Genomic DNA, 13,394 nt, shown 5'->3' on the forward strand with positions numbered 1-13,394 from the left:
AATCTAAAGTACTGTAGAAAAGTTCCAAGCAATGCAGAGCAAAGGAGGGGAGTGAATATCAAAGTAGTAATAGATCATTGGAAGATTACAAAAGGAATGGTGAGAGAAACATTTTTTGGTCAGCTCAGATATCTAGCCCATGGAATGATGTTGCTGGCAAGACTGAGAAATATCTTTCTCACCCAAGTACATCATATTATATGTGGCATTAAGCTTCATTTTATGAAGTCAGGGGCACAAGGCATGCAATATCCCTTCTGTTCATGGATCCCCTCAAAATATGGTTTCTAAGAGATAGTAATACGAAGAAGCCACAAAGAAGAAGGTAGGACATTATGTCTTAGCAAAAATGCTGACTCACACACCTGTAAATGTTAAATGTTTGAACCTTACTAGCTTCATATATACTTCTCTGAATGTTACTTAAATGAGATTATTGCCATTTAAAGACTATGATAGTTATGGGAGGGAGGGGTGCATGATCAGTGAAGCAGTGATATCATCATGGTGCAGGGTGAAAAGGGTTCAAACCCACCACCCCTTCCCAGTAAGTCTGTGTGCTCAGTATAGTAAGGTGAAACACATATATAATAATCCTCCTGGGCATTTAATGTGAAAATTTTGATTCATATTTTCCTAAAAACCTGAAAAATAAATAGCTAAAGATAACTACTTTCACTTCAAAATGTGGTACTGTGAGTTTTGGGTGCTCTGGGGCCACAATATCAAGCTATGGCATGCAGATGGTACAAAACTCAAAGAATATCTACTTCAAAGTATAGCAAAATCTGCCAGACTGAAATGGCATGGATGACAGATTGAATCTGGGGGAAGAAAAAAATCTCCGAAGTACACACTTTTCGGGGGAGATAATAAATTCGATAAATACATAAACAAACAAATAAATAAATACTACAGATGCATTCCATGCCCTTTCTGTTTGAAAGGTTTTGCAAACTTACTCCAATTATTAATCTCATTTTTAGAGATAAGCCAATTTATATCAATGAACCATAAATTCATTGTGGTTTTATTCTTAGGCATTACTAAACTGGATTTCATGAAATGTACATATATACAGTATATAACTTGCTGTCTGTTTGTATAATTGTGAAATAAGAAGACAATTTCTAAAAAAAACCCAAACAATTTCTTGATTTGCTTCTTCATTCTTTCCACAGTAATTTTTGCAGAAACCAAATGTTAAATCATACAGCTGTAACTGAATTCTTCCTTCAAGGGTTTTCTGATGATCAAGAATTACAGATTTTACACTTTGTGGTGTTTTTCTCCCTTTATTTAGCAACTATGATGGGGAACACCATCATCATCATAATTGTAGCCCAGAGCAGTAATCTTCACAACCCCATGTATTTTTTTCTAGCTATTCTCTCCTCCATTGATTTCTGCTTCATATCAACTACTGTTCCCAAATCTATGGTCACTTCCTTGATGAATGATAGTATGATCTCATTTGCTGGATGTATCACCCAGGTATTCCTTGTTGTCTCCTGTGCTACTGCAGAGATATTCTTGCTCACCATCATGGCATATGACCGCTATGTCGCAATATGTCATCCTCTGCAATACAAACTAATCATGAACTGGAAACTATGTCTCCAAATTACAACATTTTCATTGACTTGTGGTGTAATCAATGGAGCAGGACACACTGCAAACACATTCAAGTTAGATTTTTGCTCATCCAATATTATTGAGCAGTATTTTTGTGATATTCCTCAGCTGTTAAAGATATCTTGCACTAGTACAGAAACTAATGAGAAAATCTCTTTTGGCTTTGCACTGAGTATAGGTTCATTTTGCTTTTTATTTGTATCTATGTCTTATTAGATAGGGACGTGGTGGCGCTGCAGGTTAAACCGCTGAGCTGTCGATCGGAAGGTCGGCGGTTCGAAACCGCGCGGCGGGGTGAGCTCCCATTGTTAATCCCAGCTCCTGCACACCAAGCAGTTCGAAAACATTCAAATGTGAGTAGATTAATAGGTACCGCTTCGGCGGGAAGGTAACGGCGTTCCGTGAGTCATGCTGGCCACATGACCCGGAAGTGTCCTATGGACAACACCGGCTCCAAGGCTTTGAAATGGAGATGAGCACCGCCCCCTAGAGTCGGACACGACTGGACTTTACGTCAAGGGAAACCTTTACCTTTACCTATGTCTTATTGGTATATCTTCTCAACAGTGTTCAAGATTCAGTCCACCCAGGGGCAGTATAAAGTTTTCTCCACTTGCATCCCACATTTAACTGTGTTTTGCTTGTTTCTTTTTACTGTCATGTTTTCATACATGAGACCAAAAGCCTTGTCCTCACCATCTATGGACTTGCTTGCTGCTGTTTTGTATACAGTTTTGCCTCCACTAATGAACCCCATCATTTACAGCTTGAGGAACAAAGAGATCCAAATGGCTATGTTAAAAATAGGGAAGAGATATTTCAGATTCCATAAGCTGACCTGACTAGATAGACTTTTTTTTCCAGGACCCAGAAGGTTGTATAGAAGATATATTTTTGATGATCAGTATAATGTGTTGTGCCTCAAAAATTTAAAAGGAACTTCTTGTTATCATCACTCTTGTTTCTATAACTGGGACTATACCTAATCAAACATCTTGAACATCCAACTTCCAAGTAATCTTTACTAATAAATTCAGCATGGGAATGTGAAGGGTGAAACAGCAGGTCGAAGCACTATGGTCTTGTTGGTATCACTGTCCAAAGAAAAAAGTCCTTCATTACCTTTAGAGAAAGAAATGTGCTTTCAGGCATGAAGAATTTCCAGGACAGAAGGACAGAAATTGTGAAATTTGCTACCAAAAGCTCTTGGCTGATTGATTGATTGATTATGGATCATCAAATCCATGTTGACAGCTGTTGACCACTTTGATAGACTTTGTCCAAGGCAATCTGTCCCTATCCTGGGCTTCCATTGGTGCAACCATCACTGCTGTACCTGAATCCATCTACTCTGCTGCTGCTTATCCTCTCCTTCTCTTTCTTTCCACCTTTTGTAGCATTATAGACTTCTCCAAAGAGTGAGGTTTTTGTATAACATGTCCAAGGTATGACAATTTGAGCCTGGTTAGTTGTGCCTCAAGTGAGGACTCTGCATTAATTTGTTTGATGATCCATTTGTTTGTTTTCTTGGACATCCATAGTATTCTCAGAATTGTTTTCCAACACCAAAGTTAAAAATCATCAATACTCTTTCTATCACATTTCTTCAAAGTTCATCTTTTGCTTTCATAGATGTCACAGGAAAAACCATTGCCTCCATGATTCTGTAATGGTATGTGAGAAAGATCTTGAAAGATCGAGCAAAGAGATGCTGCCTAGGGAACAGCTAGATAAGAGAGGGTGTAGCCTGCAATAGCATAATGGGCATAGAAAGAGCCTCAGAAGGGATCCTCCCAAGCTTTCCAGGCTGTAAAGAAGATGGAGAGAGATTTGTACCTTCAGATTTCTACAAGTAGAATTAGCTCATATGGTCACATTTCCTGTCTGGTCTACCTGGGAAGGCTAACAGATTCCCATCAATACTTATGTAGGTATAGACACATCCCCATCCTGGCATCTGAATATATTTTTTTCCAAGGTCTTCAGGGCTGCTCTACCAAGTGCTAGCCTGCGGCATATTTTTTGACTGCTTGCCCCTTTATTGTTGACAATTGATCCTAAAAGGTAGAAGCTATCTACCATGTCCATATCTTTGTTGTCATTTCTAAGGCTGGTTGTTGTATCTGTTGTCATTCATTTGCATTTTGAAGCATCCAGGTGTGCAGCCAGCCTTGCTTCCAGCTCTCAGCCTTGCCTAAGATCTCCAGTCCAGTCCAGTCATGCTTCAAGCCTACAGCCTTGCCTAGAGTCTCCAGTCCAGCCTGGCTTCAAGCCTGCAGCCTTGCCTAGAGTCTCCAGTCCAGTGTAGCCTTGACTCCAGTTCTCAGCCTTGCCTAGAATACCCAGTCAAACTCAGCTTAGTCTCCAGAGCCAAGACTTGCCCAGGGGTTCCAGTTCAGTCTTCTCTAGCCTCCACTTGCCAGCCTGGCTCTACCTGCATGCCAGCTCACAGAGCCTTGCCTCGAGCTTCCTCCTTGCCACACACTCTAGCTTCACCAAGCCTGACAGCTTCAATCAGAAAGTTAGCTGAATTCTGCCTTGCTGTTCTTCCATGGTCTAATTCTGCAGCCTTGCCTGTTCATCCTTCATTGCCTGGGTGGTCTTGATTGCTTTGCTTTTATTCACCACAACTTTAATTACTGTAAATAGTTGTTTTAATAAAGAGTTTTGATAATAATTCTGTCTGGCTGCCTCATAATCCAAACAGGACAGTTTTAAGGGGAAAAAAATCAAGATGTTTCCTCCTAAAAATCTGTTTTTATGACTGCTCACTGGATAGCTCATGATGGAAGTTATGTATTCTTATGATATCTACATGTCTGCTATGAATGATATATGTGCAATGTAGTTCATTATTTATTATTTATTTATGTTGTACCTGCTACAATCAAATGGCTTTTGGTGTCTGTGCGTGTGTGTGTACACACGCTGTATATACTATGTGTGTGTGTGTACATATACAGTATAATGCAACAACAGTTAAAGCAACCACAGTAAACTCTAATCCTAATACCCAATGAAAACAAGGAAAAGACAATAAAATAAAAATGGTCCAAGGTTTAAAAATCAGGAAAATCCCCTCTGAAATTATCTCGTTTTCAATAACTTCCTAAAACTCAGCAGTTTTAGTGTATTTTATTAATTAATTGATTGTTATTGTTTTTTGGGTTGGCTTTTTTTGTTAACCATCCTAGGCTGGTTTGACTGGGAGCAAGCACAATGAAAATACAATTGACCAAATGCATGCATGCATGCACAAATATGTACATATGTACATGCATATATACTGAATTAAAGAGATTTATATTTCCCCCCTTGTCTTTACTTGCTATGAGGGAAAAAAATGATCATTTTTATACTCATCAACAGAAAAAATTATCCTATATTAAGTATATCTGCTGGTATGTGACCATATTTCCTTCCTTTCTGCTTTTCTTGAGTCAGAAATGGACACCCAAACAATGGCAACGAGAATAATTTCTTGCTTGGTATTTTGATCTTTATGAATTACAGGCTTTATTATTATATATCATCCCTAATGATATATAATTCCTAATTAGGAATTCCCTAATTCTTCTCTTTCTTTATGTCCAATTTATCCTTTGTAAATGTTTACTCTACTTCAACCAATGTGTCATATCTAATGCTAATTGTTTGATCAATTTGATAAACCTGATTTCAGTCTCCAGCAACACTGCCATGCCACATCATCTGCAAATCAACTCCAAACTTATTTAAAACAACCTTCATTTTCCCAACAATGTAACAATGTCCTTACCATCTTCATATAATAATAATAATAATAATAATAATAATAATAATAATAATAATAATAATAATGTTATTTATATGTCTGTGGCTCTGGACTTCCCTGGGAACACTGTCAACCAATCACTGTTCATCCTGAACCAACAAACAGCAATTGCAGAGAAATGCCACTCTATCAGCACTCACTCTTAGATTGAAACATGTCATTCACAGAGTTTATTATCTGCCACACCAGTATTCTACCATTCCATAAATTAATGAACAGCATTTACACCCTCCTTCATAGAAACTAAATAAATAATACCTTTGATAACAGCCACTTTGGTGTAGTGGTTAGACACTGAGCTACAAACCTGGAGACCATGAGTGTAATGTTTGCCTATTCTAACATACTCAGCCTCACAAGCAGGTTCTTAATGAAAACTGATTTATTGAAAGAATAGTGTGCAAATACAAAGAAAGCTGAGAATGAGCAAAAGCGCGCCAAATACAAACTAAAAACCCTAGCTTCAAACCCGATCCCGCCCCTCGCCCCACCATTGCAACCACCCCCTCCCAGGTGCTGGTAACCGTTCCACATCGGCCTGGGAAAGTAACCTTGAACACATGCAATAACCCAAACATACATTCCTCAGTAACAATACGGAGATTACAGCCCGGCATGGCTGAAATTCCCCTCCCTGCAAATGACAGACACGGATCAGGAAATTGACATGCAAAACGTTACGATGTATCCAGACCATTGGAACGATGAACATGACAATGAGATTGAGTCCTCACTTAAGCATAACAGCCAGCTTATGGACTTTGGATTTGTCCCTCTCTCTCAGCCCTAGGAATAAGGCAATGCAAACCACTTCTGAAAATATTGTCAGGAAAACTGCAGAAACTTCACCAGGCAGTCATCAGGAGTCAAGACAGTCTGAAAGACACACACACACACACACACACAGACAGACAGACAAAACATTTTAAAACGTTGATATGGAAAATTTAATCTCTTTGTTCCTCAGAATATTTGCTTTATCTGCTTGTCCCCAAATCTCAAGCTATTAAATTAATGACACCATTACAATACTGTATATGACACAATAACACTTGTAATACTTAAACTTAATTTATTTGTTATTTATTAGGAACAGAGTCTATCTGGTGCCACAAAAAAACATCTTCAAATTCTGTTGATCCAAGAGGCATTATTGAAATGTTTATATATTAATGAAACAGATGAATCTGTAGCTACAATTCATAGAAAATAAAGTAGGGATAACGAACAGTAAATAAATTAGCTTACTTTAATATGTAATGGAATTCCAATTACATTACAGCTACAATTTAATTTGATAGACATTGATACTCAAGTTGATAAAATTTTATACTAATGTTCTCAATGTTTACAGAATAAAAGGAACACTTGATGAATAATAGTGATGATTCATGGTGATTTCGGGAGGAAAAAAAAAATCAGAAAATTTGATCCTGATCTTTTTAAGCATGGATTTCAAACACTTGAGGATTAGTAGAAGTATTTATAATCAATGAATAATTGAACTGTCTCCCAGTCACAAAATATCATCACACGTACGTATAGCAATAGATGCAAAGATTGCCATTTTGTGATGGTTAATCTGGATTAAATTCAGTGTATTTCATTCAAAATGCATTTTGCAGCGGAATACCAATTTATCAGTGTCAATATGGAACTATTTCCATACCCTTTTCCTTTCAATTAATTTCTATTCCTTTAGGTAATTAAGAGGTTTGGAAGGACGATATACAAACTATACAGGAAATTATTTATACATTTAGCATATGTGTAGTTGGTCTTTCTAAAACCCCAAAAGCTGATGCTGGATAGAAAATGAAAGTGTAGTGGAACAACTTCAATTGGAAGAGAAAATCACCGCACAGGGCTGTGGTTGTGGTGGAAATAGGAGGTAAGACTATTAAGTAAGTTTGGCATCTTGAGTTAAAAAAGATGGGAATGATTATGATAATGATAATAAATTAGACCTTGTCACCACACATGGAGGAGAATTTTCAGCTGATTTGTCTATTGTTCTGCTTCTACCAGTTTTATTGTGACTTTTATTTTCCAGCATGTTATATTGAATTGTTAGGGTGCTGCAATTCAATTTTAAGGAGTGGCATGCAAAATTGTAAAGTAAGTAAATAAATGCAGGGTGCCTCATTGGGGAGGGAGATCAGACCGTTAGGAAAAACTTCCATTTCAGCAGCTGCCCTGCTAGATTTGTGGAAAGCAGCAGGGAAATGCAGCACTTAAAACGCTTGCTGATGAAATGCAGAACAATATCTAACTAGATACAGGGTCTTTGCTACACATTGAAAGATAGATTTAAAGAAGAAGAACAAATCGGTTTTAGAAACTTATTGCAAACCTAAAAGCTTGGATACAGCAACCTTTATTTCCTTATTCCTCATGCTGTAGATCACTGGGTTCATCATGGGTGGAACCACTGAGTATATGACAGCAAACACCATATTGGTTTGTGAGGAGACATGAGGTATTGGTCTCAAGTACACAAGCATTCCAGTGAACAGGAACATTGAGAAAACAATGAGATGAGGAATGCATGTGGAAAAAGCCTTTTGTCTTCCTTTGGATGAGGGCATTCGAAGCACTGTTATGAAGATCTGCACATAAGTCACAACTACAAACAGAAAGCAGCCAAATGCTATAGTAACACTTAAAATAAGAAGTACACGTTCAACTTGATATAAATTAGAACATGAAATTTTTAGCAGCTGTGGAAGCTCACAGAAAAACTGGTCAACTACATTGGAACAGAAAGTCATGGCAAAGGTTGTGCCAGTGTGCAAGATGGCATAAAGAAGTCCACTGAGCCATGCACTTCCTGCCATCTGGATGCAGGCTGCTTTGTTCATAATTACCTCATATCTGAGGGGATTACAGATGGCAATGTATCGGTCATGAGCCATGACCGTGAGAAGAGCATAATCAGAAGATGCAAAGAGGAGGAAGAGAGAAACTTGAAAGACACAACCAACATATGAAATCAACCTGGTGTTCCTGAGGGAATTTGACATGGATTTGGGTATGGTGACAGAAACAGATCCAAGATCAGTAATGGCTAAGTTCATGAGGAAAAAGTACATGGGGGTATGAAGTCGGTGATCAAGAATGACTGCAGAAATAATGATGAAGTTTCCTGAAATGGCAGCTAAGTAGAAAAACAGAAATACAACAAATTGTGAAATCTGCATTTCACGGACATCCGAGAACTCCAACAGCAGAAATTCTGTCATAGAAGTTTGGTTGGACATGTCTTTCATTACTCAGTTTTAAATTATAGTATAGTCTCTGAAGGGTAAAAAGAAGAAGAAAAAAACAGGAAAAATATAAAAGTTTTTTTCATCATAACTATTTTAGATATTTGAACTTGTTTCACATGCACTAGAAAAGTATCTGAACACTTATAGTTCAAAAATAAAATAAATGTTCCTCATCCTCATTGATGCCCTCTATTAGAATTTACTGAACCTGGCACTTACTGATCCCTGATGGAGCCAGTGGAGCTTGGAAGAATTGCAAGACTGTAATCCAGTGTCTGGTTTCTCTCTGAATTGGGAGTTCTGTCTTTGACTTATATATTGCAGAAACCAAGGAATTGCAGCTATAATAAACATTTTATGGGAACATCATTTCCAACCCATCCTTTCTGATTATGTATTTGGATTTATGCCACTGCATCCCATTAACAATTGTTACAGAATGGTGAACAACAACAAAATTAGAAAATGATGATCATGATCATTGAAACAGTAAACCAATCATGATGTTTAAGATAAAGATAAAATATTCTCAATTTGTGTTTTGTTAATTATGCTGATCATCATAAAAATTTATTACACCTTCCAAATATGGAGGTCATAATAGAGTCCTTACAACTCTGTGCAATAAGTCAGTGTTGATAAAACTTTATAACATTTGGAAAAAGACTGAGAGGGAAGGATTGTTACTCCTCTAATATTTCTGATGAGTCTAGGGCTTATGTCTGTAACTACTAGGATACCCCATAACTATCTTTCTAGCAGCTGACAGGAAAAGGAGTAAAGAAATAATAAATTATGAATGAAAGTGCATATTAGGAAAATGATAAGCCACATTAAAAATACTTACTTTTTTTTTCTGTATATCTGTCTAAAATCTTCTCTGTCCAAATAATGTGCACAAATATATTACAACTCTAATTTCATCTCCTACTTCTGAGCCAGGCAGGCAATATATCACTGGAAAAAGAAAGGGTATTTATTAATGTCTCTTTAGAGTTTAGTGCTCTCAAGAGTCAAACACAGTTGATCAGAAGAACTGGAAATGTAGCTTCACACCAAACTTTTAATTGGTGGTAAATAAGCTATGCTTCGATACAATACAACATACGTTTACTCAGGCTGGCAAACAATATCTCACTCATTATCTTACCTCTGATTATTTTTTGAATGGACATTACTGCCTACTGATAATATAAGCAAAGTATCTAGTCCTACTCTCAAGGTGCCTAAAATTCATTTCAGTTATTTGGCTTGCTGATTAATAGTTTAACAATACCAATATAGTATTAATTAAAGGATATACAATGTGTAATAATAATCAGAAAATTCAGCATGTGCTACATTGATACAATATGCTTAATACGTATGTGTGTAGCAGCATCAATACATATTCCACTATGTTTCTGTGTGTTTGTGTGTGTAATTGAATGGACCCTTTAGGATATAAAGATTAGAGCACTGAGAAATGGCTCACCAAAGTCTAATAAACCTTGCCTAAGGCACCATCAGGTAATGAAAATCAGCCAAACTTATGGTTATATTGGTATAGGAGTAGATCAGTTGGGTATTAGGGTTCAAGCAATTTCAGGATTTAAAGATCATTGCTAGTCTTATTCCAGCAAATGATTTAAGTAGTGGTGTGTTGTAGAATAAGATTTGAATCAGCTCTTATGTTACAGCAATCATTCTCTCACTTGCTATTACATCTGTAGATCAACTCAGGATTTTAGAGATTCCTAAAATTAGTCATATACCGAGCATATTGCAATAATCCAGACTGGGAGAAACTAAGCCAGAATGGAGAAACCTTTCTGCAGTTAGGTTCCACCTTTTTAAATTGGAGTGAGAACTGCAGTAGGTACAGTGATATCAGACAACTAGATGGGGATGGGATTTCTACTTGTGCTACTAATGTTCTTTTTCCTTTTATTTTTCACATTTTCCCTGAAAAGAAATTGGTAGGAAATATTGCCTCTACTCCTCCCTGCTTTGCCACTGAAATTTAGCAGTGTGATTTCTGCAGTTCTTGAGACTGACAAAAAGAAAAAAAAAAAGTGGCTTCAGGGTGGCAATTTGCCCACTCCTGAACTAAGGCATGTGTTATCGAGGCAAGGACTGACCTTCCCCAAAACAGGCAAAATATGAGTATCAACAAACTGGAATAAGCACTCTTGAAAACAGCCAGTAACCATGGTGTCTTGATAAAAAACTAATTGTCTGAGGACGTGTAATATATGAGTTTTCAGAACAATCTGAAGACAGGATGGGTGTCTTTGATGCCTGAAAGCATCATTGACTTACCTAGATTATTTCTAGGTGTGTTTCATTGGTTCTCACTTGGCCTATTATTTTCTAATGGTAAAATCTGTATCAGGGGGAGAGTCTAAAAACAGTTGTGTGTTGTCTTTCTCTAGAGGTTTTTTAAGAAGAGGATGGGCAGCTACTTCTCAGGAATTGTTTAATTGATTTTCCTCCATATTGTGTATAGATGTTCCTTGTGCTCCCTCCCATTTCATAATTCTAGGATTTTCCAACATGATATTGGATCAACAGAAATAAAAAAAAATAGTAACTAGTAAAAACTATTTTACTCTTATGAGTATCTCATTCATTCATTCATTCGTTCATTCAGTAGCTCATTCATCTCATCATTTCCAGTGATACTGTTAATATGTTTTCTACTACAGATTAAAATTAATGGTAACTAATCATTTTGGCTGGGTGGAGAGGTTGAATTTAATTGTCCCCTTTTCACGTGTTAATGGTTGCATTGCCTAAGGGGAGGAACTTGCCTGGACTTGTTTTAGTTTCAGTTTCTGGGTAGGCTTGCAGAGAATATGCAGCTGAGAGAAATCTCTCCTCTCAGCAAACAGCCTTTAAATATGTTTGTTTTCTGTAAATAAAATTATTTTTATAGAAATGCCTGGTGTGTGACTTTTCTGATCTCTCCTGGGCCAAAGGCTTTCTAGCACTCTGCCAACAGATACATTGTTATCAACTAGTTTTAAGTGAACCAAAGAGTCTTCTATTAACTAACAACAAAAACAACCAGTACTTTAATCATGCATGTCACTAGGGAAGAAAGACCAAATTCCTAACAAAGAAAAGCATTTGATGCACAGTGAAGATGTGTAGCATAGCTCTTAAGAATTTGGATTGAATAATCACTAAGATTACTGTAAGTGCCATTGTCATTGTGGATGTAGACTGGTACCCCATAGAATCTGAGGTAAAATTATTTTCATTGCAGCTAGCAAACCAAAGTATGGACTTAGAGGCAATTGGGGGTTCATTCTTGGTTAGTTTCTTCTAACCTGTTGATGACTGGCATAAAAACCTTGACTTGTTCCTTAATTATACCTTTATATGTGAATTGTAAGAGCAGTTAGCATGCCTCTTCATAAATAATATATCCTTCATCTAGTAATGGTTGAGGATAAAAAATTCTTAACTACAAAAAATGATTAAAGTATGAAATATTTTGGGGGAGATGGACGGTGGCTAAATTGGATCCATCAATCAATCAATCAATCAATCTCTGCCCTAGATCCATTTGGGTCAAAATCAAGATGATTATGTCATCAACACAAAGGAATATTCAAGGAGCTACTGTAATAGATCAAATCTCTTGAATTTATTCGGAGTTGAACTCAAGCTGGGCAGTTTAGTTTTACCACCAGAATATTAGATCCTTGCTCAAGAGATCCTTGGAAGTGATAAATAACAGGGTACTAGCAGTAACTACTTCATCCTTGGGTGAGGGGACTGTCCCAGTTGCCTTGAAAAAAGTGGTGGTATATCACTTTTTCAGAAGCATTGCTAGGCCCAGCAGCATTGAATAATTTTTACCTGTCTCCAACCTCCCCTTTTTGTAGAAATGGTAGTAGTGAGGGTTAGGATTAGGGTTAAAGTTTTGCCCTCTTTGGGTAAGCACATTATCAGGACCCATTTCAATCAGGCTTTAGGTCCAGCTATAGAACTGGGATGTCACTGATCACATTTGTGAATGACCCGGCCAGGAAGGAGGATAGGGGATGTATGACATATATCTCCCCCTTTGGTAGAGATGGGCAATGATAGAAATTTGAAGAATAAATAAATATGATCCAGCAGGGTTTCCCAGCAACATTTGATCCATTAATCATAGTATACATCTTGAGTGGGGGGCACTTTATTGTGATGGTTGTCCTAGGTCTTGTGGGGCCTGTTACAATCTGGTTTGGTAAGATAGAGAGGTCTGTATTGGTAGAATAGAGAAGTCTGAGGTCCCTACTATATGAACCTTGGCACACTACCACTCCTATTTAGCATTTCTATGAGGCAGCTGGGTGAAGTAATCTGTTGAAACTTATTAGTATATAGATTATATAAATTATAGCCAGCCCTATATCTCAACCTTGGGTTAGCAAGCTTCCAGTAACTGGAGGCTGTAAGTTTTTGGATTGGGAAAAACAGACCGAGGCTCACCTCTTGCAAGACTGAGTAGCCCTGCTTTCAAGGACCTCCTGATCACAAGGATTTACCATGATTAGTTTTCAACAGGGCTGTATTCTCCCAGTAGCATGCACAGTAATTTATGATTCTCCTGAGCTCCTACTCAGCTATGGCCAGGAAGACCTTTGCACAAATCTACCTTATGTACCAATTAATCCTTTCTTGGATCAGAGATTCTTGGA

At 37.4% G+C, this 13,394-nt stretch overlaps 1 protein-coding gene across 1 annotated transcript; it reads right to left on the minus strand.

Moving 5' to 3' along the window:
- Nucleotides 1–7,791: 7,791 nt before the first annotated feature.
- On the minus strand, nt 7,792–8,718 carry LOC134497319 (olfactory receptor 14A16-like). Its single transcript, XM_063302986.1, has one exon. The coding sequence runs from the start codon at nt 8,716–8,718 to the stop codon at nt 7,792–7,794; it is 927 nt and encodes a 308-aa protein (XP_063159056.1).
- Between the last annotated feature and the right edge of the window lie 4,676 nt (nt 8,719–13,394).

This window comes from Candoia aspera, chromosome 4 (assembly GCF_035149785.1).
Source record: "Candoia aspera isolate rCanAsp1 chromosome 4, rCanAsp1.hap2, whole genome shotgun sequence".
NCBI lineage: Eukaryota > Metazoa > Chordata > Lepidosauria > Squamata > Boidae > Candoia > Candoia aspera.

Coding starts and splice junctions, on each gene's coding strand:
- LOC134497319 (XM_063302986.1), bottom strand. CDS start 8,718: ATGAAAGACATGTCCAACCAAACTTCTATGACAGAATTTCTGCTGTTG.